Source organism: Bombina bombina, chromosome 4 (assembly GCF_027579735.1).
Source record: "Bombina bombina isolate aBomBom1 chromosome 4, aBomBom1.pri, whole genome shotgun sequence".
Taxonomy (NCBI): domain Eukaryota; kingdom Metazoa; phylum Chordata; class Amphibia; order Anura; family Bombinatoridae; genus Bombina; species Bombina bombina.
The window spans coordinates 1,146,774,939-1,146,802,410 of record NC_069502.1 but is presented as its reverse complement, the minus strand read 5'-3'; the positions used below and the strand labels follow the sequence as shown (position 1 = coordinate 1,146,802,410).

The 27,472-nt window shown below is 41.0% G+C and overlaps 1 protein-coding gene across 2 annotated transcripts in view; it reads left to right on the top strand.

Moving 5' to 3' along the window:
- AIDA (axin interactor, dorsalization associated) overlaps positions 1-26,746 on the top strand; it is a 171,985-nt gene extending 145,239 nt beyond the window's left edge. For both annotated transcript variants that reach the window (XM_053712530.1, XM_053712528.1), the window contains 3 exons: positions 12,422-12,544; positions 12,870-12,987; positions 25,563-26,746. In XM_053712530.1, coding sequence (XP_053568505.1) covers positions 12,422-12,544; positions 12,870-12,987; positions 25,563-25,659 — 338 coding nt within the window. In that variant the 3' untranslated portion in view covers positions 25,660-26,746. The remainder of the gene's footprint in view (positions 1-12,421; positions 12,545-12,869; positions 12,988-25,562) is intronic.
- The last annotated feature ends 726 nt before the right edge of the window (positions 26,747-27,472 follow it).

The following is a 27,472-nucleotide window of genomic DNA, read 5'->3' as shown; positions in this document are numbered from 1 at the left end:
TGACCAACAACATAATAATTCATCCTCTTCTGCTGAGGATCTATCTGAAACAGAAGATCCTTCCTCAGATATTGACACTGACAAATCTACTTATTTATTTAAAATAGAGTATATGCGTTCTTTATTAAAAGAAGTGTTAATTACTTTGGCTATTGAGGTAACCAGTCCTATTGACGTTCAGTCTAATAAACGTTTAAATGCTGTTTTTAAACCTCCTGTGGTTTCCCCAGGTGTTTTTCCCATTCCTGAGGCTATTTCTGATATGATTTCTAGGGAATGGAATAAGCCAGGTACTTCCTTTGTTCCTTCTTCAAGGTTTAAGAGATTGTATCCTTTACCAGCAAAATCTATAGAGTTTTGGGAAAAGATCCCCAAAGTTGATGGGGCTATTTCTACTCTTGCTAAACGTACCACTATTCCTATGGAAGATAGCACTTCCTTTAAGGATCCTTTAGATAGGAAGCTTGAATCTTATCTAAGGAAGGCCTATTTATATTCAGGTCATCTTCTCAGACCTGCTATTTCTTTGGGTGATGTTGCGGCTGCATCAACTTTCTGGTTGGAAAATTTAGCGCAACATGAATTGGATTCTGACATATCTAGCATTGTTCGCTTACTGCAACATGCTAATCATTTTATTTGTGATGCCATTTTTGATATTATCAAAATTGATGTTAGATCCATGTCTTTAGCTGTATTAGCTAGAAGAGCTTTGTGGCTTAAATCTTGGAATGCTGATATGACATCTAAATCTAGATTACCATCTCTTTCTTTCCAAGGTAATAATTTATTTGGTTCTCAGTTTGATTCTATTATTTCAACTATCACTTGAGGAAAAGGAGTTTTTCTGCCTCAGGATAAAAAAACCTAAGGTAAATCTAAGGCTTCTAACCGTTTTCGTTCCTTTCGTCAGAATAAGGAACAAAAACTCAATCCTCCTCCCAAGGAATCTGCTTCCAGTTGGAAGCCTTCCTCAAATTGGAATAAATCCAAGCCATTTAGGAAACCAAAGTCTGCCCCTACGTCCGCATGAAGGTGCGGCCCTCATTCCAGCTCAGCTGGTAGGGGGCAGATTAAGGTTTTTCAAGGATTTTTGGATAAAATCTGTCCAAAATCATTGGATTCAGAGCATTGTCTCTCAAGGGTATCGAATAGGATTCAAAGTAAGACCTAGAATCGTTATGTAAGAGTACCAACTTTCAAGATGGTGACTATAAGGACTATTCTGCCTTTTGTTCAGCAAGGACATTATATGTCCACAATAGACTTGCAGGATGCATACCTTCATATTCCGATTCATCCAGAACACTATCAGTTTCTGAGATTCTCTTTTCTAGACAAGCATTACCAATTTGTTGCTCTTCCATTTGGCCTAGCAACAGCTCCAAGAATCTTTTCAAAGGTTCTGGGTGCCCTATTATCTGTAATCAGAGAACAGGGTATTGCAGTGTTTCCTTATTTGGACGATATCTTGGTACTAGCTCAGTCTTTACATACTGCAGAATCTCACACAAATCAACTAGTGTTGTTTCTTCGGAAACATGGTTGGAGGATCAATTTACCAAAAAGTTTCTTGATTCCTCAGACAAGGGTCACCTTTTTAGGTTTCCAGATAGATTCAGTGTCCATGACTCTGTCTCTAACAGACAAGAGAAGTTTAAAATTGGTTGCAGCCTGCCGGCGCCTTCAGTCTCAGTCATTCCCTTCAGTGGCTATGTGCATGGAAGTTTTAGGTCTCATGACTGCAGCATCGGACGCAATCTCCTTTGCTCATTTTCACATGAGACCTCTACAGCTTTGTATGCTAAATCAATGGTGCAGGGATTATACAAAGATATCACAATTAATATCCTTGAATCCCAATGTACGACACTCTCTGACATGGTGGATAGATCACCATCGTTTGGTTCAAGGGGCTTCTTTTGTTCGCCCACCTGGACTGTGATCACAACAGATGTGAGTCTTTCAGGTTGGGGAGCCATTTGGGGGTCTCTGACAGCACAAGGGGTTTGGAAATCTCAAGAGGCGAGATTACCAATAAATATTTTAGAACTCCGTGCAATTCTCAGGGCTCTTCAGTTCTGGCCTCTACTAAAGAGAGAACCGTTAATTTGTTTTCAGACAGACAATATCACAACTGTGGCTTATGTCAATCATCAGGGTGGGACTCACAGTCCCCAAGCTATGAAAGAAGTATCTCGGATACTTGCTTGGGCGGAATCCAGCTCCTGTCTAATCTCTGCGGTGCATATCCCAGGTGTAGACAATTGGGAGGCGGATTATCTCAGCCGTCAGACTTTACATCCAGGGGAGTGGTCTCTCCATCCAGATGTGTTTTCTCAGATTGTTCAGATGTGGGGGCTTCCAGAGATAGATCTCATGGCCTCTCATCTAAACAAGAAACTTCCCAGATACCTGTCCAGGTCCAGGGATGTTCAGGCGGAAGCAGTGGATGCGCTGACACTTCCTTGGTGTTATCAACCTGCTTACATCTTCCCGCCTCTAGTTCTTCTTCCAAGAGTGATTTCCAAAATCATCATGGAACAGTCTTTTGTGTTGCTGGTGGCTCCAGCATGGCCACACAGGTTTTGGTATGCGGATCTGGTTCGGATGTCCAGTTGCCCGCCTTGGCCACTTCCGTTACGGCCGGACCTACTATCTCAAGGTCCGTTTTTCCATCAGGATCTCAAATCATTAAATTTAAAGGTATGGAAATTGAACGCTTAGTTCTAAGTCATAGAGGTTTCTCTGATTCAGTGATTAATACTATGTTACAAGCTCGTAAATCTGTCTCTAGGAAGATTTATTATAGAGTTTGGAAGGCTTACATTTTATGGTGTTCTTCTCATAAATTCTCCTGGCATTCTTTTAGAATTCCTAGAATTTTGCAGTTTCTTCAGGATGGTCTGGATAAGGGTTTGTCTGCAAGTTTCTTGAAAAGACAAATCTCCGCTCTTTCTGTTTTATTTCACAGAAAAATTGCTATACTTCCTGATATACACTGTTTTGTACAGGCTTTAGTTTGTATTAAGCCTGTCATTAAGTCAATTTCTCCTCCTTGGAGTCTTAATTTGGTTCTGAGGGCTTTACAGGCTCCTCCATTTGAACATATGCATTCTTTGGACATTAAACTACTTTCCTGGAAAGTGTTGTTCCTTTTGGCTATCTCTTCTGCTAGAAGAGTTTCTGAGCTATCTGCTCTTTCTTGTGAGTCTCCTTTTCTGATTTTTCATCAGGATAAGGCAGTTTTGCAGACTTCTTTTCAATTTTTACCTAAGGTTGTGAATTCTAACAACATTAGTAGAGAAATTGTTGTCCCTTCTTTATGTCCCAATCCTAAGAATTCTTTGGAGAGATCCTTACATTCTTTGGATGTGGTAAGAGCTTTGAAATATTATGTGGAAGCTACTAAAAATTTCAGGAAGACTTCTAGTCTATTTGTTTTATTTTCTGGTCCTAGGAAAGGTCAGAAAGCTTCTGCTGTTTCCTTGGCTTCTTGGTTGAAACTTTTGATTCATCAAGCTTATTTGGAGTCGGGTCAAACCCCGCCTCAGAGAATTACAGCTCATTCTACTAGATCAGTCTCTACTTCATGGGCTTTTAAGAATGAAGCTTCAGTCAATCAGATTTGCAAAGCAGCCACTTGGTCCTCTTTGCATACATTTACTAAATTTTACCATTTTGATGTATTTGCTTCTTCGGAAGCAGTTTTTCTTCTGTTAAGTGTGATCAGTCCACGGGTCATCATTACTTCTGGGATATTACTCCTCCCCAACAGGAAGTGCAAGAGGATTCACCCAGCAGAGCTGCATATAGCTCCTCCCCTCTACGTCACTCCCAGTCATTCTCTTGCACCCAACGACTAGATAGGATGTGTGAGAGGACTATGGTGATTATACTTAGTTTTATATCTTCAATCAAAAGTTTGTTATTTTAAAATAGCACCGGAGTGTGTTATTACCTCTCTGGCAGAGTTTGAAGAAGAATCTACCAGAGTTTTGCTATGATTTTAGCCGGAGTAGTTAAGATCATATTGCTGTTCTCGGCCATCTGAGGAGTGAGGTAAACTTCAGATCAGGGGACAGCGGGCAGATGAATCTGCATAGAGGTATGTAGCAGTTTTTATTTTCTGACAATGGAATTGATGAGAAAATCCTGCCATACCGATATAATGTCATGTATGTATACTTTACACTTCAGTATTCTGGGGAATGGTACTTCACTAGAATTACACTGTAAGAAATACATAAAGCTGTTTAATAACTAGAGATTATGTTTAACGTTTTTGCTGGAATGTAAAATCGTTTTCATTTGCTGAGGTACTGTGTGAGTAAATGTTTGGGCACTATTTTTCCACTTGGCAGTTGCTTAATCTGTTTTTCTGACAGTTTCTGTTCTCCCTCACTGCTGTGTGTGAGGGGGAGGGGCCGTTTTTTGGCGCTTTTTCTATGCATCAAATATTTCAGTCAGCAACTCATTGTATTCCCTGCATGATCCGGTTCATCTCTACAGAGCTCAGGGGTCTTCAAAACTTATTTTGAGGGAGGTAATTTCTCTCAGCAGAGCTGTGAGAATTATAGTTTGACTGAGATAAAAAACGTTTATTCTGTCATTTGTTTCCTGCTTTCAGAATTTGTTATCTTTGCTAATGGGATTAAACCTTTGCTAAAGTTGTGTTGTTTACAAGGATTGAGGCTATAACTGTTTCAATTTATTAATTTTCAACTGTCATAGATCTTCTGTGCTTCTTAAAGGCACAGTACATTTTAATATTATTCTAATTGAATTGTATTTCCAAGTTGCAAGTTTATTTGCTAGTGTGTTAAACATGTCTGATTCAGAGGATGATACCTGTGTCATTTGTTGCAATGCCAAAGTGGAGCCCAATAGAAATTTATGTACTAACTGTATTGATGCTACTTTAAATAAACGTCAATCTGTACAAATTGAACAAATTTCACCAAACAACGAGGGGAGAGTTATGCCGACTAACTCGCCTCACGTGTCAGTACCTACATCTCCCGCTCAGAGGGAGGTGCGTGATATTGTAGCGCCGAGTACATCTGGGCGGCCATTACAAATCACATTACAGGATATGGCTACTGTTATGACTGAGGTTTTGGCTAAATTACCAGAACTAAGAGGTAAGCGTGATCACTCTGGGGTGAGAACAGAGTGCGCTGATAATATTAGGGCCATGTCAGACACTGCGTCACAGGTGGCAGAACATGAGGACGGAGAACTTCATTCTGTGGGTGACGGTTCTGATCCAAACAGACTGGATTCAGATATTTCAAATTTTAAATTTAAACTGGAAAACCTCTGTGTATTACTAGGGGAGGTGTTAGCGGCTCTGAATGATTGTAACACAGTTGCAATACCAGAGAAAATGTGTAGGTTCGATAAATATTTTGCGGTACCGACGAGTACTGAGGTTTTTCCTATACCTAAGAGACTTACTGAAATTGTTACTAAGGAGTGGGATAGACCCGGTGTGCCATTCTCACCCCCTCCGATATTTAGAAAAATGTTTCCAATAGACGCCACCACAAGGGACTTATGGCAAACGGTCCCTAAGGTGGAGGGAGCAGTTTCTACCTTAGCTAAGCGTACCACTATCCCGGTGGAGGATAGCTGTGCTTTTTCAGATCCAATGGATAAAAAGTTAGAGGGTTACCTTAAGAAAATGTTTGTTCAACAAGGTTTTATATTGCAACCCCTTGCATGCATTGCGCCGATCACGGCTGCAGCGGCATTCTGGATTGAGTCTCTGGAAGAGAACATTGGTTCAGCTACTCTGGACGACATTACGGACAGGCTTAGAGTCCTTAAACTAGCTAATTCATTCATTTCGGAGGCCGTAGTACATCTTACTAAACTTACGGCGAAGAATTCAGGATTCGCCATTCAGGCACGCAGGGCGCTGTGGCTAAAATCCTGGTCAGCTGATGTTACTTCTAAGTCTAAATTGCTTAATATACCTTTCAAAGGGCAGACCTTATTCGGGCCCGGGTTGAAAGAGATTATCGCTGACATTACAGGAGGTAAAGGCCATGCCCTGCCTCAGGACAAAGCCAAAGCCAAGACTAGACAGTCTAATTTTCGTTCCTTTCGTAATTTCAAAGCAGGAGCAGTATCAACTTCCTCTGCACCAAAACAGGAAGGAGCTGTTGCTCGCTACAGACAAGGCTGGAAACCTAACCAGTCCTGGAACAAGGGCAAGCAGACTAGGAAACCTGCTGCTGCCCCTAAAACAGCATGAATTGAGGGCCCCCGATCCGGGATCGGATCTAGTGGGGGGCAGACTTTCTCTCTTCGCCCAGGCTTGGGCAAGAGATGTTCAGGATCCCTGGGCGCTAGAGATAATATCTCAGGGATACCTTCTGGACTTCAAATACTCTCCTCCAAGAGAGAGATTTCATCTGTCAAGATTGTCAACAATCCAGACAAAGAAAGAGGCGTTTCTACGCTGCGTACAAGAGCTCTTGTTAATGGGAGTAATCCATCCAGTTCCACGATCGGAACAGGGACAGGGGTTTTACTCAAATCTGTTTGTGGTTCCCAAAAAAGAGGGAACTTTCAGACCAATCCTGGACTTAAAGATCCTAAACAAATTCCTAAGAGTTCCATCGTTATTGTAGCGCCGAGTACATCTGGGCGGCCATTACAAATCACATTACAGGATATGGCTACTGTTATGACTGAGGTTTTGGCTAAATTACCAGAACTAAGAGGTAAGCGTGATCACTCTGGGGTGAGAACAGAGTGCGCTGATAATATTAGGGCCATGTCAGACACTGCGTCACAGGTGGCAGAACATGAGGACGGAGAACTTCATTCTGTGGGTGACGGTTCTGATCCAAACAGACTGGATTCAGATATTTCAAATTTTAAATTTAAACTGGAAAACCTCTGTGTATTACTAGGGGAGGTGTTAGCGGCTCTGAATGATTGTAACACAGTTGCAATACCAGAGAAAATGTGTAGGTTCGATAAATATTTTGCGGTACCGACGAGTACTGAGGTTTTTCCTATACCTAAGAGACTTACTGAAATTGTTACTAAGGAGTGGGATAGACCCGGTGTGCCATTCTCACCCCCTCCGATATTTAGAAAAATGTTTCCAATAGACGCCACCACAAGGGACTTATGGCAAACGGTCCCTAAGGTGGAGGGAGCAGTTTCTACCTTAGCTAAGCGTACCACTATCCCGGTGGAGGATAGCTGTGCTTTTTCAGATCCAATGGATAAAAAGTTAGAGGGTTACCTTAAGAAAATGTTTGTTCAACAAGGTTTTATATTGCAACCCCTTGCATGCATTGCGCCGATCACGGCTGCAGCGGCATTCTGGATTGAGTCTCTGGAAGAGAACATTGGTTCAGCTACTCTGGACGACATTACGGACAGGCTTAGAGTCCTTAAACTAGCTAATTCATTCATTTCGGAGGCCGTAGTACATCTTACTAAACTTACGGCGAAGAATTCAGGATTCGCCATTCAGGCACGCAGGGCGCTGTGGCTAAAATCCTGGTCAGCTGATGTTACTTCTAAGTCTAAATTGCTTAATATACCTTTCAAAGGGCAGACCTTATTCGGGCCCGGGTTGAAAGAGATTATCGCTGACATTACAGGAGGTAAAGGCCATGCCCTGCCTCAGGACAAAGCCAAAGCCAAGACTAGACAGTCTAATTTTCGTTCCTTTCGTAATTTCAAAGCAGGAGCAGTATCAACTTCCTCTGCACCAAAACAGGAAGGAGCTGTTGCTCGCTACAGACAAGGCTGGAAACCTAACCAGTCCTGGAACAAGGGCAAGCAGACTAGGAAACCTGCTGCTGCCCCTAAAACAGCATGAATTGAGGGCCCCCGATCCGGGATCGGATCTAGTGGGGGGCAGACTTTCTCTCTTCGCCCAGGCTTGGGCAAGAGATGTTCAGGATCCCTGGGCGCTAGAGATAATATCTCAGGGATACCTTCTGGACTTCAAATACTCTCCTCCAAGAGAGAGATTTCATCTGTCAAGATTGTCAACAATCCAGACAAAGAAAGAGGCGTTTCTACGCTGCGTACAAGAGCTCTTGTTAATGGGAGTAATCCATCCAGTTCCACGATCGGAACAGGGACAGGGGTTTTACTCAAATCTGTTTGTGGTTCCCAAAAAAGAGGGAACTTTCAGACCAATCCTGGACTTAAAGATCCTAAACAAATTCCTAAGAGTTCCATCGTTCAAGATGGAGACTATTCGGACAATTTTACCTATGATCCAAGAGGGTCAATACATGACCACTGTAGATTTAAAGGATGCTTACCTTCACATACCGATTCACAAAGATCATTATCGGTACCTAAGGTTTGCCTTCCTAGACAGGCATTACCAGTTTGTGGCTCTTCCATTCGGATTGGCTACAGCTCCAAGAATCTTCACAAAGGTTCTGGGTGCTCTTCTGGCGGTACTAAGACCGCGGGGAATCTCGGTAGCTCCATACCTAGACGACATTCTGATACAAGCTTCAAGCTTTCAAACTGCCAAGTCTCATACAGAGTTAGTGCTGGCATTTCTAAGGTCACATGGATGGAAGGTGAACGAAAAGAAAAGTTCACTCGTTCCATTCACAAGAGTTCCCTTCCTGGGGACTCTTATAGATTCTGTAGAAATGAAGATTTACCTGACAGAGGACAGGCTAACAAGACTTCAAAGTGCTTGCCGCACCCTTCATTCCATTCAACACCCGTCAGTGGCTCAATGCATGGAGGTAATCGGCTTAATGGTAGCGGCAATGGACATAGTACCCTTTGCACGCTTACACCTCAGACCACTGCAACTGTGCATGCTAAGTCAGTGGAATGGGGATTACTCAGACTTATCCCCTTCTCTGAATCTGGATCAAGAGACCAGAAATTCTCTTCTATGGTGGCTTTCTCGGCCACATCTGTCCAGGGGGATGCCATTCAGCAGACCAGACTGGACAATTGTAACAACAGACGCCAGCCTTCTAGGTTGGGGTGCCGTCTGGAATTCTCTGAAGGCTCAGGGACAATGGAGTCAGGAGGAGAGTCTCCTGCCAATAAACATTCTGGAATTGAGAGCAGTTCTCAATGCCCTCCTGGCTTGGCCCCAGTTGACAACTCGGGGGTTCATCAGGTTTCAGTCGGACAACATCACGACTGTAGCTTACATCAACCATCAGGGAGGGACAAGAAGCTCCCTAGCTATGATGGAAGTATCAAAGATAATTTGCTGGGCAGAGTCTCACTCTTGCCACCTGTCAGCAATCCACATCCCGGGAGTGGAGAACTGGGAGGCGGATTTCTTAAGTCGTCAGACTTTTCATCCGGGGGAGTGGGAACTTCATCCGGAGGTCTTTGCCCAAATACTTCGACGTTGGGGCAAACCAGAGATAGATCTCATGGCGTCTCGACAGAACGCCAAGCTTCCTCGTTACGGGTCCAGATCCAGGGATCCAGGAGCAGTCCTGATAGATGCTCTGACAGCACCTTGGGACTTCAGGATGGCTTACGTGTTTCCACCCTTCCCGTTGCTTCCTCGATTGATTGCCAGAATCAAACAAGAGAGAGCATCAGTGATTCTAATAGCACCTGCGTGGCCACGCAGGACTTGGTATGCAGACCTGGTGGACATGTCATCCTGTCCACCTTGGTCTCTACCTCTGAAACAGGACCTTCTGATACAGGGTCCCTTCAAACATCAAAATCTAACTTCTCTGAAGCTGACTGCTTGGAAATTGAACGCTTGATTTTATCAAGACGTGGATTTTCTGAGTCAGTTATTGATACCTTAATACAGGCTAGGAAACCTGTTACCAGAAAGATTTACGATAAGATATGGCGTAAATACCTATATTGGTGTGAATCCAAAGGTTACTCTTGGAGTAAGGTTAGGATTCCTAGGATATTGTCTTTTCTACAAGAAGGTTTAGAAAAGGGTTTATCTGCTAGTTCATTAAAGGGACAGATCTCAGCTCTGTCCATTCTGTTACACAAACGTCTGTCAGAAGTTCCTGACGTCCAGGCTTTTTGTCAGGCTTTGGCCAGAATTAAGCCTGTGTTTAAAACTGTTGCTCCACCATGGAGTTTAAACCTTGTTCTTAATGTTTTACAGGGCGTTCCGTTTGAACCCCTTCATTCCATTGATATAAAGTTGTTATCTTGGAAAGTTCTATTTTTAATGGCTATTTCCTCGGCTCGAAGAGTCTCTGAATTATCAGCCTTACATTGTGATTCTCCTTATTTGATTTTTCATTCGGATAAGGTAGTCCTGCGTACTAAACCTGAGTTCTTACCTAAGGTAGTTACTAACAGGAATATCAATCAAGAGATTGTTGTTCCTTCTTTATGCCCAAATCCTTCTTCAAAGAAGGAACGTCTACTGCACAACCTGGATGTAGTCCGTGCTCTAAAATTTTACTTACAGGCAACTAAGGAATTTCGACAAACGTCTTCTCTGTTTGTCATTTACTCTGGGCAGAGGAGAGGTCAAAAAGCTTCCGCTACCTCTCTTTCTTTTTGGCTTCGTAGCATAATTCGTTTAGCTTATGAGACTGCTGGACAGCAGCCTCCTGAAAGAATTACAGCTCATTCTACTAGAGCTGTGGCTTCCACTTGGGCCTTCAAGAATGAGGCCTCTGTTGAACAGATTTGCAAGGCTGCAACTTGGTCTTCGCTTCATACTTTTTCCAAATTTTACAAATTTGACACTTTTGCTTCATCGGAGGCTATTTTTGGGAGAAAGGTTCTTCAGGCAGTGGTTCCTTCTGTATAAAGAGCCTGCCTATCCCTCCCGTCATCCGTGTACTTTTGCTTTGGGATTGGTATCCCAGAAGTAATGATGACCCGTGGACTGATCACACTTAACAGAAGAAAACATAATTTATGCTTACCTGATAAATTCCTTTCTTCTGTAGTGTGATCAGTCCACGGCCCGCCCTGTTTTTAAGGCAGGTAAATATTTTTTAATTTATACTCCAGTCACCACTTCACCCTTGGCTTTTCCTTTCTCGTTGGTCCTTGGTCGAATGACTGGGAGTGACGTAGAGGGGAGGAGCTATATGCAGCTCTGCTGGGTGAATCCTCTTGCACTTCCTGTTGGGGAGGAGTAATATCCCAGAAGTAATGATGACCCGTGGACTGATCACACTACAGAAGAAAGGAATTTATCAGGTAAGCATAAATTATGTTTTGGTAGAAAAGTTCTTCAGGCAGCTGTTTCAGTTTGATTCTTCTGCCTTTTTGATTTAAGTTTTTTTCTTTCAAAAGTGAAAATAAACTTATTTTTGGGTTGTGGATTATTTTCTCAGCGGAATATGGCTGTTTTTGTTTTAGTCCCTCCCTCTCTAGTGACTCTTGAGTGGAAGACTCCACATCTTGGGTATTGATATCCCATATGTCACTAGCTCATGGACTCTTGCCAATTACATGAAAGAAAACATAATTTATGTAAGAACTTACCTGGTAAATTCATTTCTTTCATATTGGCAAGAGTCCATGAGGCCCACCCTTTTTTATGGTGGTTATGATTTTTTGTATAAAGCACAATTATTCCCAAATTTCCTTTGTTAATGCTTTCTACTCCTTTCTTTATCACCCCACTGCTTGGCTATTCGTTAAACTGAATTGTGGGTGTGGTGAGGGGTGTATTTATAGGCATTTTGAGGTTTGGGAAACTTTGCCCCTCCTGGTAGGATTGTATATCCCATATGTCACTAGCTCATGGACTCTTGCCAATATGAAAGAAATGAATTTATCAGGTAAGTTCTTACATAAATTATGTTTTGTCCCATTTTCCTGTTACTCAATTCTGAAATTGTGAGCTTTTGAGTTCCTATTAGAAATGGAAGTGCAGAGCACTGTTATATTGCACACTCTAGTGACCTATTTATAACTGTCCCTTATTGGCCACAGCAGGGAAGGTAACCTTGGGAGCTCCCATTGTTTTATAGACACTAACGCTTTACACTTAGTTTGTCAACATTTAAACAGCTAATGAAACTTAAAAATAAATAAATCTACATGTTATTGTCAGACTAATCTTTTCTTTGAATAAATCGTTCTGTCTAGGATTTATTTAGTGCTTAAAGGACCAGTAAATACAGTAGATTTCCAAATGTAATAAGTGTATAACAAGTTCCACTCCTTCTGTACCATGTGACAGCCATCAGCCAATAACAAAAGACATATTTGTATACTCTGTGAATTCTTGCACATGCACATAAGGAGCTGGGGACTCAAAAAGTGTAAATATAAAAAGACTGCACATTTTGTTAATGGAAGTAAATTTGAAAGTTGCATGCTCTGAATCATGAAAGTTTAATTTTGACTTGTGTCCCTTTTATTGTCCCTTTTAACTTTAGACTAAAATCTTTTCAATCGATGGATGAAAATAAAAGTTTCTGAATTGTTTCTACAGATTTAAATGGCATTGATTTGACTCCAGTGCAAGACACCCCAATGGCAACACGGAAAGAGGACACATATGTTCATTTTAACGTAGAAATTGAAATCCAGAAACACGTTGAAAAACTCACAAAAGGTTTGTATGCCTTCATTTTCTTGACCTTTCAGTATGGGCAGTTTTTTAAAAATATATTTTTTTTAATACAAAAATTATTTATATTTGTTTGTTATACAGATCCCTGTCCTATATGACTGAGGGTCCAGTTATTAAAAGAAAAAAAATGTATGTTTGAAATAATTGGCAATTTAAAAAAAAAATATAATTTGAAAGACCATTTTATTTTAAGTTTGTGCAAAAATATAAATTTTACTCTATATTAGAGAGCCGGAAACCACTGTAGTAAACGTTTTATATTCCCTTTTTATGGTGACCCACTTATTTGCTTTTTCTTTCCCTCCAGGGGCAGCTATTTTCTTTGAATTCAAGCACTACAAGCCCAAGAAGAGGTTTACAAGCACTAAGTGCTTTGCCTTTATGGAAATGGATGAAATTAAATCTGGTCAGATTGTGATAGAGCTGTAAGTAATTGGGTATCTTCAAACAGAACCCAAAGCAATGTCAGCAGTTACAGCATTTACACCAGGTCCGACAGCGGGATTCAGTTGTGTTATACAAATGCAAAGACCATATTGATTGTTAAAGGGACACTAAACCCAAACTTGTTCTTTCATGATTCAGATGGCGCTTGCAATTTTAAGCAACTTTCTAATTTACTCCTTTTTATCAATTTTTTTTTGCTCTCTTGGTATCTTAGAAAGTTGCTTAAAATTGTATGCGCTATCTGAATCATGAAAGAACAAGTGTGGGTTTAGTGTCCCTTTAATATTTTAAATTGTTGTTCAGATAAAAAAATAAACTTTGCAATATACTTCCATTATCAAAACGCACACATTGGGCGCAATCCGATATACGGCGCAGGTTTTGGCGCAAGCGTGGAAACCTGCGCCACCCGTAGTTTCAGCTCGCAACTCGAGCCATCACATATACGGCGCCGTCAGATGCTAAAGTGCCGTAAATCGGACAAACTAGCGATGTCCAGAAATCTGCGTAAGTCCAAATTTCTGGAGTCGCCAGTGACTTACGGCACTTTAGAAACTGCCGCCGCCTACAAAAACTGACTAAATTATAAAATCACCCGTAACTGTCTAACACGCCTCCCAAACATAGCCCGACACGTATATCCCTCTGTCCGCAATCCCCCCTCTCACTCCTAACAATAAATATATTAACCCCTAAACCGCCGCTCTCGGACCCCGCCGCCAGCTACATTAACTATATTACCCCTAATATGATCCCCCTACACCGCCGCCACCTATTTAAACTATATTACCCCCTAATGTGAGCCCCCTACCCCGCCGCCACCTACATTATATGTAATACTCCCTAATCTGACCCGCCGCCACCTATATTAAAATTATTAACCCCTAATCTAATCCCCCTACACCGCCGCCACCTATATTAAATGTCTAACCCCCTAATGTGATCCACCTATATTAAAATTATTAACCCCTAATGTAATCCCCCTACACCGTCGCCATCTATATTAAAATGATTAACCCCTAATCTAATCCCCCTACACCGCCACCACCTATAATAAATGTATTACCCCCTAAAATACTAAAATGTCCCTACCCTAAACTAAATTACAAATAGCCCTGAAAAGGGCCTTTTGCGGTACATTGCCCCAAAAGTAACCAGCTCTATTACCAGCCCTTAAAAGGGCCTTTTGCGGGGCATTGTCCCAAAGTAATCAGCTCTTTTACATGTAATCTAATCCCCCTACACCGCCGCCACCTATATTAAATATATTAACCCCTAATCTAATCCCCCTACACCGCCACCACCTATATTAACCCTAATTATATTAGGGTTAATATAGTTATTATATTATATATATTATTAATATAGTTAATAATTAATATAGTTTTCTCCAACATTGGTGTGTCCGGTCCACGGCGTCATCCTTACTTGTGGGAATATCTCTTCCCCAACAGGAAATGGCAAAGAGTCCCAGATAAGCTGGCCATATAGTCCCTCCTAGGCTCCGCCCACCCCAGTCATTCTCTTTGCCGTTGCACAGGCAACATCTCCACGGAGATGGTTAAGAGTATGTGGTGTTTAGTTGTAGTTTTTTTATTCTACTATCAAGAGTTTGTTATTTTAAAATAGTCCTGGTATGTACTATTTACTCTGAAACAGAAAAAGATGAAGATTTCTGTTTGTGAGAGGAAGATGATTTTAGCAGACAGTAACTAAAATCGATTGCTGTTTCCACATAGGACTGTTGAGATGAAGTAACTTCAGTTGGGGGAAACAGTTAGCAGACTTTTCTGCTTAAGGTATGACTAGCCATATTTCTAACAAGACTGTGTAATGCTGGAAGGCTGTCATTTCCCCTCATGGGGACCGGTAAGCCATTTTCTTAGTCTCAAACAGAATAAAGGGCTTAATATGGGCTATAAAACTGGTAGACACTTTTATGGGCTAAATCGATTGCTTTATTTGGACATTTTATACATGTTTATGCTGATAATTCACACTTATAAACTTGGGGAACGTTTTTTAACGTCAGGCACTATGTTAGACACCTTTTCCAGTCAGGAAGGGCCTTTCCAGTTGTAGGCTGAGCCTCATTTTCGCGCCATTACTGCGCAGTTGTTTGAGTGCAAGACATGCAGATGCATGTGTGAGGACCTGAAAGTAGTTGGAAAAGTTCCTAGAAGGCGTCATTTGGTATCGTATTCCCCTCTGGGCTTGGTAAAGTCACAGCAAAAGCTGTAGCTGGGACTGTATAGGAGTATAAATCTGTAACCGGCTCCGGTTTCGTTATTTTAAGGGTTAGAGCTCTGAAAATTGGTGTGCAATACTTTTAATGCTTTAAGACACTGTGGTGAAATTTTGATAAATTTTGAACAATTCCTTCATATATTTTCACATATTCAGTAATAAAGTGTGCTCTGTTTAAAATTTAAAGAGACAGTAACGGTTTTGTTTTAAAACGGTTTTTGTGCTTTATTGATAAGTTTAAGCCTGTTTAACATGTCTGTGCCTTCAGATAAGCTATGTTCTATATGTATGAAAGCCAATGTGTCTCCCCCTTCAAAATTGTGTGATAATTGTGCCATAGCGTCCAAACAAAGTAAGGACAGTACTGCCACAGATAATAAAATTGCCCAAGATGATTCCTCAGATGAAGGGAGTAGACATGGTTCTACATCATCTCCTTCTGTGTCTACGCCAGTTTTGCCCACGCAGGAGGCCCCTAGTACTTCTAGCGCGCCAATGTTTATTACCATGCAACAATTGACGGCTGTAATGGATAACTCCATAGCAAATATTTTATCCAAAATGCCTGCATATCAGAGAAAGCGCAATTGCTCTGTTTTAAACACTGAAGAGCAGGAGGGCGCTGATGATAATTGTTCTGTCATACCCTCACACCAATCTGAAGGGGCCATGAGGGAGGTTTTGTCAGATGGGGAAATTTCAGATTCAGGAAAAATTTCTCAACAGGCTGAACCTGATGTTGTGACATTTAAATTTAAATTAGAACATCTCCGCGCACTGCTTAAGGAGGTGTTATCTACTCTGGATGATTGTGACAACTTGGTCATTCCAGAAAAATTATGCAAGATGGACAAGTTCCTAGAGGTTCCGGTGCACCCCAACGCTTTTCCTATACCCAAGCGGGTGGCGGACATAGTGAACAAGGAGTGGGAGAAGCCCGGCATACCTTTTGTTCCCCCTCCTATATTTAAGAAATTATTTCCTATGGTCGACCCCAGAAAGGACTTATGGCAGACAGTCCCTTAGGTCGAGGGGGCAGTTTCTACTCTAAACAAGCGCACTACTATTCCTATCGAAGATAGTTGTGCTTTCAAAGATCCTATGGATAAAAAATTGGAAGGTTTGCTTAAAAAGATTTTTGTAGAGCAAGGTTACCTTCTACAACCCATTTCGTGCATTGTTCCTGTCACTACAGCAGCGTGGTTCTGGTTCGAGGAACTAGAAAAGTCGCTCAGTAGAGAGACTCCATATGAGGAGGTTATGGACAGAGTTCACACACTTAAGTTGGCTAACTCTTTTATTTTAGATGCCGCTTTGCAATTAGCTAGATTAGCGGCAAAAAATTCAGGGTTTGCAATTGTGGCGCGCAGAGCGCTTTGGCTAAAGTCTTGGTCAGCGGATGTATCATCCAAGACAAAATTGCTTAACATCCCCTTCAAGGGTAAAACTCTCTTTGGACCAGAATTGAAGGAGATTATCTCAGACATCACTGGGGGAAAGGGCCACGCCCTCCCACAAGATAGGCCTTTCAAGGCCAAGAATAAGTCTAATTTTCGTTCCTTTCGTAATTTCAGGAACGGACCGGCCTCTAATTCTGCATCCTCTAAGCAAGAGGGTAATGCCTCACAGTCCAAACCAGCCTGGAAACCGATGCAAGGCTGGAACAAGGGTAAGCAGACCAAGAAGCCTGCTACCGCTAACAAAACAGCATGAAGGAGTAGCCCCCAATCCGGGACCGGATCTAGTGGGGGGCAGACTCTCTCTCTTTGCTCAGGCTTGGGCAAGAGATGTTCAGGATCCTTGGACGCTAGAAATAGTTTCTCAGGGTTATCTTCTGGAATTCAAGAAACTACCCCCAAGGGGAAGGTTCCACATGTCTCACTTATCCTCAAACCAAATAAAGAGACAGGCGTTCTTACATTGTGTAGAAGACCTGCTAAAGATGGGAGTGATACACCCAGTTCCAATGACGGAACAAGGAATGGGATTTTACTCAAATCTGTTCGTAGTTCCCAAAAAAGAGGGAACCTTCAGACCAATTCTGGATTTAAAGATCCTAAACAAATTTCTCAGGGTACCATCGTTCAAAATGGAAACCATTCGAACGATTCTACACACTATCCAGGAGGGTCAATTTATGACTACCGTGGATCTAAAGGATGCGTACCTACATATTCCTATCCACAAAGAACATCATCAGTTCCTAAGGTTCGCCTTTCTGGACAAACACTACCAGTTTGTGGCCCTCCCATTCGGATTAGCCACTGCTCCAAGGATTTTCACAAAGGTACTCGGGTCCCTTCTAGCGGTTCTAAGACCGAGGGGCATTGCAGTAGTACCATACTTGGACGACATTCTAATACAAGCGTCGTCCCTTTCAAAAGCAAAGGCTCATACAGACATCGTTCTGGCCTTTCTCAGATCTCACGGATGGAAGGTGAACATAGAAAAAAGTTCTCTGTCTCCGTCAACAAGAGTTCCCTTCCTGGGAACAATAATAGATTCCTTAGAAATGAAGATCTTTCTGACAGATGTCAGAAAGTCAAAACTTCTAAGCGCTTGTCAAGTTCTTCATTCTGTTCAACGTCCTTCCATAGCTCAGTGCATGGAAGTAGTAGGGTTTATGGTTGCAGCAATGGACATAGTTCCTTTTGCGCGAATTCATCTAAGACCATTACAACTGTGCATGCTGAAACAGTGGAATGGGGACTATACAGACTTGTCTCCAGTGATTCAAGTAGATCAGAAGACCAGAGATTCACTCCGTTGGTGGATATCCCTGGACCACCTATCCCAGGGAATGAGCTTCCGCAGACCAGAGTGGGTCATTGTCACGACCGACGCCAGTCTAGTGGGCTGGGGTGCGGTCTGGGAATCCCTAAAAGCTCAGGGACTATGGTCTCGGGAAGAGTCTCTTCTCCCAATAAACATTCTGGAACTAAGAGCGATATTCAATGCTCTCAGGGCTTGGCCTCAGCTTGCAAAGGCCAGATTCATAAGATTCCAATCAGACAACATGACGACTGTTGCGTATATCAATCATCAGGGGGGAACAAGGAGTTCCCTGGCGATGAAAGAAGTAACCAAAATAATACAATGGGCGGAGAATCACTCCTGCCATCTATCTGCGATCCACATCCCAGGTGTGGAAAACTGGGAAGCGGATTATCTGAGTCGTCAGACATTCCATCCAGGGGAGTGGGAACTCCACCCGGAGATTTTTGCCCAGTTGACTAAATTATGGGGCATTCCAGACATGGATCTGATGGCGTCTCGTCAGAACTTCAAGGTTCCTTACTACGGGTCCAGATCCAGGGATCCCAAGGCGACTCTAGTGGATGCACTAGTGGCGCCTTGGACCTTCAACCTAGCTTATGTGTTCCCACCGTTTCATCTCATTCCCAGGCTGGTAGCCAGGATCAAACAGGAGAGGGTCTCGGTGATCTTGATAGCTCCTGCGTGGCCACGCAGGACTTGGTATGCAGACCTGGTGAATATGTCATCGGTTCCACCATGGAAGCTACCTTTGAGACAGGACCTTCTTGTTCAGGGTCCATTCGAACATCCAAATCTGGTCTCCCTCCAGCTGACGGCTTGGAGATTGAACGCTTGATTCTATCAAAGAGTGGGTTTTCAGATTCGGTGATTGATACTCTGGTTCAGGCCAGAAAACCGGTAACTAGAAAGATTTACCATAAAATATGGAAAAGATATATCTGCTGGTGTGAATCCAAGGGATTCCCTTGGAATAAGGTAAAAATTCCTAAGATTCTTTCCTTTCTGCAAGAAGGTTTGGATAAAGGATTATCTGCAAGTTCTCTAAAGGGACAGATTTCTGCTTTATCTGTCTTACTACACAAACGACTGGCAGCTATGCCAGATGTTCAAGCATTTGTTTAGGCTCTGGTTAGGATCAAGCCTGTTTACAGACCTTTGACTCCTCCCTGGAGTTTAAATCTAGTTCTTTCAGTTCTTCAAGGGGTTCCGTTTGAACCTCTACATTCCATAGATATTAAGTTGTTATCTTGGAAAGTTTTGTTTTTGGTTGCTATTCCTTCTGCTAGAAGAGTTTCAGAGTTATCTGCTCTGCAGTGTTCTCCGCCCTATCTGGTGTTCGATGCAGATAAGGTGGTTTTGCGTACTAAGCCTGGTTTTCTTCCAAAGGTTGTTTCTAACAAAAATATTAACCAGGAGATAGTTGTACCTTCTTTGTGTCCGAATCCAGTTTCAAAGAAGGAACAATTTGGACGTAGTCCGTGCTTTAAAATTCTATTTAGAAGCTACAAAAGATTTCAGACAAACATCTTCTCTGTTTGTCGTCTATTCTGGTAAAAGGAGAGGTCAAAAAGCGACTTCTACCTCTCTTTCCTTTTGGCTTAAAAGCATCATCCGATTGGCTTAAGAATCACAGCTCACTCCACTAGGGCTGTGGCTTCCACATGGGCCTTCAAGAATGAGGCTTCTGTTGATCAGATATGTAAGGCAGCGACTTGGTCTTCACTGCACACTTTTGCCAAATTTTACAAATTTGATACTTTTGCTTCTTCGGAGGCTATTTTTGGGAGAAAGGTTTTGCAAGCCGTGGTGCCTTCCGTTTAGGTAACCTGATTTGCTCCCTCCCTTCATCCGTGTCCTAAAGCTTTGGTATTGGTTCCCACAAGTAAGGATGACGCCGTGGACCGGACACACCAATGTTGGAGAAAACAGAATTTATGCTTACCTGATAAATTACTTTCTCCAACGGTGTGTCCGGTCCACGGCCCGCCCTGGTTTTTTAATCAGGTCTGATGAATTATTTTCTCTAACTACAGTCACCACGGTACCATATGGTTTCTCCTATATTTTTCCTCCTGTCCGTCGGTCGAATGACTGGGGTGGGCGGAGCCTAGGAGGGACTATATGGCCAGCTTTGCTGGGACTCTTTGCCAGTTCCTGTTGGGGAAGAGATATTCCCACAAGTAAGGATGACGCCATGGACCGGACACACCGTTGGAGAAAGTAATTTATAAGGTAAGCATAAATTCTGTTATTATATTATATATATTAACTATATTAACCCTATCTAACCCTAATCTAATCCCCCTACACCGCCGCCACCTATATTAAATATATTAACCCTAATTATATTAGGGTTAATATAGTTAATATAGTTGGTATACATATTATTAATATAATTAATATAGTTATTATATTATATATATTAACTATATTAACCCTATCTAGCCCCAACACCCCTAACTTAATTATTATTGCAATAAATCTAAATAATAATCTTATTAACTAAAATATTCCTATTTAAAACTAAATACTTACCTATAAAATAAACCTTAAGATAGCTACAATATAATTAATAATTACATTGTAGCTATTTTAGGGTTTATATTTATTTTACAGGTAACTTTATTCTTTATTTTAACTAGGTACAATAGCTATTAAATAGTTAATAACTATTTAATAGCTACCTAGTTAAAATAATTACCAATTTACCTGTAAAATAAATCCTAACCTAAGTTACAAGTACACCTACACTATCAATTAATTAAATAAACTACAATTATCTAAACTAAAATATAATTAAATACACTTAACTAAATTACAAAAACAAACACTAAATTACAAAAAATAAAAAAAGATTACAAGAATTTTAAGCTAATTGCACCTAATCTAAGCCCCCTAATAAAATAACAAAGCCCCCCAAAATAAAAAAATGTCCCTACCCTAAACTAAATTACAAAAAGTAACCAGCTCTATTACCAGCCCTTAAAAGGGCCTTTTGTGGGGCATTGCCCCAAAGTAATCAGCTCTTTTACCTGTAAACCCCCCCCCCCCCATTACAACCCACCACCCACACACCCCTACTCTAAAACCCACCCTATCCCCCCCTTAAAAAAACCTAAGTCTAACCCCCAAGTGCTCCTTTCCTGTCCTGAAGACCGGCGGAGAAGGTCCTGTTCCAGGCGGAGAAGTCTTCTTCCAGGCGGCGACCTCTTCTTCTTCCAGGAACCAGCCGGCGCGGAGCGGAGGAGTTGAAGACCGATGACCGCGGAGCTGAAGACCGTCCTCTCTGGAACTGAAGACCGGCGATGCAGGAACTGAAGATCGGCGACGCTGGAACTGAAGACCGGAGCCATGGAGCGTGGAGGATCCTCTTCATACGATCGCCGCCGTACACTGAACCGAAATTCAAGGTACGCGATTAAAAATGGCGTCCCTTGCATTCCTATTGGCTGATTTGAGCCTTCAAATCCAAATCAGCCAATCGGATGAAAGCTACTTTAATTCTATTGGCTGATTTGAATAGCCAATAGAATAAGCAGAAACAGGAGAAAATAATGATAGCGCTACACTGAATCAGGTGGGGCACCCGTAGAACTTCCCCTTTAAGAGAATGTACAAAGAAAAAAATAAGAATAAGAACAGGTGTATCTAATATCTGCTTATCAGAAAACACACAACCAATCCCCTATTGCATAAACATATGGAACATAAATGCATTCACCAACGTACAAAACTACTTTATGTAAATAAAATGTCCCAAAATTAAAAATAATAAAAATGTCCCAAAACCGTGGGTGATGTTAATCACACAAAATGCATATAGGCTGATTGTTGCAGGATTAATATGTTAACTTAGCTGAACCAGATGGAGGCAAAGTTCGTTCAGTAGATGTGCATACACGGCAAATTAGTTAATCGGTTAGTCCGATTGAATGTATGCTGAAGGATCCTCACAGGAGCAGCTGATAAATCACGGGACTCCAGCTGTGTGTATCCCGTTGCAGCAAGCTGTATAAGAAATGACGAGAAGAAAACAGCGCATCCACGAATCACAGCAGCATTTGAGGTGATTCCACTGAGATTTACTGCAGGCGAGAGACAACTAGCCAGAGGGCATTACCGCTCATACATTGCTGTCATCTTGTAAGTGTGCAATTTTTTCGTGTGTGTCATTTACCTGAATAAACGCTGCTGTGATTCGTGAATGCGCTGTTTTCTTCTCCTCATTTCCAATAGAATAAGAGCTACTGTAATTCTATTGGCTGATTAGAATATCTAAATTGCATGCTCTATATGAATCATGAAAGAAAAAAATTGGGTACAGTGTCCCTTTAAAGTAGCTTTCATCCGATTGGCTAATTTGAATTTGAAGGCTCAAATCAGCCAATAGGAATTCAAGGGACGCCATTTTTAATCGCGTACCTTGAATTCCGATTTAGTGTACGGCGGCGATCGTATGAAGAGGATCCTCCACGCTCCATGGCTCCAGTCTTCAGTTCCTGCATCGCCGGTCTTCAGTTCCAGAGAGGACGGTCTTCAGCTCCGCGGTCATCGGTCTTCAACTCCTCCGCTCCGCGCCGGCTGGTTCCTGGAAGAAGAAGTGGTCGCCACCTGGAAGATGACTTCTCCGCCTGGAACAGGACCTTCTCCGCCGGTCTTCAGGACAGGTAAGGAGCACTTGGGGGTTAGACTTAGGTTTTCTTAAGGGGGGGATAGGGTGGGTTTTAGAGTAGGGGTGTGTGGGTGGTGGGTTGTAATGGGGGGGGGGGTTGTTCTGTTTTGTTTACAGGTAAAAGAGCTGATTACTTTGGGGCAATGCCCCACAAAAGGCCCTTTTAAGGACTGGTAATAGAGCTGATTACTTTTTGTAATTTAGTTTAGGGTAGGGACATTTTTTTATTTTGGGGGGCTTTGTTATTTTATTAGGGGGCTTAGATTAGGTGTAATTATCTTAAAATTCTTGTAATCTTTTTTTTATTTTTTGTAATTTAGTTTAGTGTATTTAATTATATTTTAGTTTAGATAATTGTAGTTTATTTAATTAATTTATTGATAGTGTAGGTGTATTTGTAACTTAGGTTAGGATTTATTTTACAGGTAAATTGGTAATTATTTTAACTAGGTAGCTATTAAATAGTTATTAACTATTTAATAGCTATTTGTACCTAGTTAAAATAAATACCAAGTTACCTGTAAAATAAATATAAACCCTAAAATAGCTACAATGTAATTATTAATTATATTGTAGCTATCTTAAGGTTTATTTTATAGGTAAGTATTTAGTTTTAAATAGGAATATTTTAGTTAATAAGATTAATATTATTTAGATTTATTGCAATAATAATTAAGTTAGGGGTGTTGGGGCTAGATAGGGTTAATATAGTTAATATATATAATATAATAACTATATTAATTATATTAATAATATGTATACTAACTATATTAACTATATTAACCCTAATATAATTAGGGTTAATATATTTAATATAGGTGGCGGCGGTGTAGGGGGATTAGATTAGGGGTTAATATATTTAATATAGGTGGCGGCGGTGTAGGGGGGTCAGATTAGGGGTTAATATATTTAATATAGGTGGCGGCGGTGTAGGGGGATTAGATTACATGTAAAAGAGCTGATTACTTTGGGACAATGCCCCGCAAAAGGCCCTTTTAAGGGGTGGTAATAGAGCTGGTTACTTTGGGGCAATGTACCGCAAAAGGCCCTTTTCAGGGCTATTTGTAATTTAGTTTAGGGTAGGGACATTTTAGTATTTTAGGGGGTAATACATTTATTATAGGTGGCGGCGGTGTAGGGGGGATTAGGGGTTAATCATTTTAATATAGGTGGCGGCAGGGTAGGGGGATTAGATTAGGGGGTAATGTAGTTAAAATAGGTGGCGGCGGTGTAGGGGGATCATATTAGGGGGTAATATAGTTAATGTAGGTGGCGGCGGGGTAGGGGGCTCACATTAGGGGGTAATATATTTAAAATAGGTGGCAGCGGGGTAGGGGACTCACATTAGGGGGTAATAATTTTAATATAGATGGCGGTGGTGTAGGGGGATTACATTGGGGGTTAATAATTTTAATGTAGGTGGCGGCGGTGTAGGGGGATCACATTGGGGGGTTAGACATTTTAATGTAGGTGGCGGCGGGGTCCGGGAGCGGCGGTTTAGGGGTTAAACACTTTATTAGGGATTGCGGCGGGGGATTGCGGTTGACAGGTAGACATTGCGCATGCGTTAGGTGTTAGGTTTTAATTTGCAGGCAGTTTAGGGAGCTACAGGGCTCCAATACTCAGCGTAAAGCTTACTACGCCTGCATTTTGTGGCGAGGTGAAAATGGAGTAAGATTTCTCCATTTTCGCCACATAAGTCCTTGGTTTGGTATACCTGTCTATGGGCCAAAAAACTACGGCTGAAGGCAGAAATATACGAGCGTAACTTCTAGGTTACGCCGTATATGTGATGCCAAACCAGCGCAAAATTTGGCGTCGCCAGATTTTGCGGGCGACACTGCATATCGGATCGGGCCCCTTATTTTGAATGCACACATTCTGAGGCTCCAGTTCCTATTGCGCATGTGCAAGACTTTACAGTATATATGTATATTTTTGATTGGCTGATGCATGTCACATTATACAGGGGGAGGGAGAATTGGATTAACTTTAAAAATTGGCAGAAAAAAATTCTATTGCTCATTTCAAATCCAAAGGGCTATTGCATTGTTTTATGAAAGTGATTTTAAACTTAACGATTGTGCTGCACAGTATATAAAACTATTATTCAAAACATGGGTACTTTAATTCATGACATTTTTAAATGACGCTTCATTTGTCAAATATTTACCATACAGCGATGGCAAACATTGCGCCGTTCCTCTGCCCACATTTTACACTTTATTTAGCTGAGTAATGACAAATCCTCCTTCAGCCAATTGTTGTGTGCACCACAAGCTGGACGTGGGCGTAGGAACGGCGCAATGTTTACCATTACTGTATGGTAAATATTTGACAAATCAAGCGTCATTTAAAAATGTCATGAATTAAAGTTCCCTCGTTTTGAATAATATTTTTATATACTGTGCAGCACAATCGTTAAGCTTACAATCACTTAGAGTAGAATTGAATATTTGACAAATACTTAACCTTTTACCGCCGTTATGCCGTTGTATTCCGTTACAACGGCGCTGGCCTTTAAAGCTGTTATGACGGAATACAACGTCATAGCCAACGGCTGTCCTGAAGCCTACTGCGCTTGCAGGATTTGATTGCTGTCTGGAGGGCGTTCCTAGCGTCATAGGGACGCCCCCCCCAGACCCGATCCCATCATTGATTTAAATTTGTCTACATAGGAACAGTGTTCTGATGTAGACTTTATAACCCAGGCACGAAAGGGTTAATTTAGTGGTTCTTTAATAGTACATATTCTACATGTATACACACACATGCTATGAAACATATCATTTTTATTGTCTGTACAATCTATATAAAGCTGTGCAGTCTATCATTTTATTTCTGTGATTTTTGTAGGTACAAGAAACCAACTGACTTTAAAAGGAAAAAACTACAGTTGCTAACAAAAAAGCCTCTGTACCTTCACCTACACCAAACCTTGCACAAGGACTGACCATTTTTGTGTCTTCCATCTCTGTAAATGGAACTGCTTGGCACAGTTCTCACACAGACTGTCACACATGAAGGTCACACGGTCTGGTCTTGAAGGATTATATACAATATTGTTTAAGTATCATTTGTATACAAGTTATTCTACAAAGCAGCTAGATTTCATTGGAGCAATGTCTCCCCTTTGGTCACATTTCTATAAAACTACAGCAATAATAAGACATTACTATTTAGTTGTATTTGTTATTTGCCCCAGGGTGGTTGTCCTCTTCCATGATCTATAGAGTTGAAGGACATTGGTGACTGGCTCACTTGTGTATATACGTACGTGCCCATCCAGTATAGACATTTTAGGCATGTTTTCCGAAAAATTACATATAGCATTACATTCCTGAAATGTTTATTACAAGTCTCACATAATACTCTGCATAAAATCCCCTGTATCTCTGTATGAGATGTGGTTGGTTCGCCCTCCCACATACACGCACTATTTTTTATCTTTTTTCAAATAACTTTATTAATAAATACATTTTATACCATTATCATTTGCACATCAGAATAGTTTGTAAGGGAATCGTTTTTTTGTGTTTTTTTGTTTTATAATATTTAATCACCTTTCCCTATTTAGATAAATGTGTTCAGTTTACAGGTAAAACTGAATGAAATGATTCCACATTTTATACTAGAGAACATAATGAATAACTGGATCAACTACAGTATCTGATTTGCGTCTGATTTTTTTATTTTATTTTTTTTAGATTTTGTTGATTTTGTGTTTTAATTAAGTATTGGGGGTTAATCAAGTCAGAAGACCTTTCCATGCATGTCCTGTCTCTGAGTGCAGATTCATTATGTGATTGTCTAATTCCTAGCTGCTGGCATATGCAAGATATAATCAGAACTAACAAATGCACAGCTCCATGTAACACTAAAATGAGGACATATGGTCACATTCCTCTATTCCCTTGTATGTAAAACTGTTGATCCCCATCATCAAATGTACACATTTATGGAAGGTCATGTATATTTTTTCTTGTTTCAGTTCTATGTTGTTTAAAAATAATAAAATAGTTTTTTTGTTTTATAATTCAGATTGTCTCTTGTATCATTATTTTAACTTTTGTAGCATAAAGAAAACAAAACCTGCATGTTTTATATCTGTAAACTGTTGTACAACTCTGTTTTTAGTCGTGTTGCTATATTAGATTATTATGCTTAACTGGACCTTAATTTCTCTTTTTTTTTTTACAGTCATTCATGTACAAATAAGTATATAATTCTTGTGTCATCTTGAAGTTGGTAAAGACCTCAAAAATGCCATATTCCAATCCACATTACCTTTTGTTTCTTCTTATCTTGAGTTTCTTAGACTTCTCCAATTTGTATTTTGTGGAGAAGATACCCCACCCTCAAAACATCATGATCCCTACTACAGGGATCTAGCTAGCCACCACTGCCATGGCTACTTTTGGTCGTTGTCTTCACCCTCAAACAGGTTTTGCTATACTTGAGCTTTTTCCTAGATTTGTTCCAAGAAATAAGTACTGTACTGTGGTTAGAAGAGAGGATGAGAGAAGAGTGAATGGGTTAGATAGCAAGTGGAGGAATAGAATTTAACTGTAGAAAGATGAAGAATATGGGAATATAAAATAAGGACATAGTGTCCAATAAAGGAAAAGCTGGAGAGGTTGAGAAAGAAGTTTGGGTTTTGAGAGTGGCACAAACAAAGCATTAGAAACTATTGAGTGATCAGGGTCCACAGCTCTCTGTATTAGTATGTTAAATATTGGTTTGTTTTTACGGTGTATATATCTAAG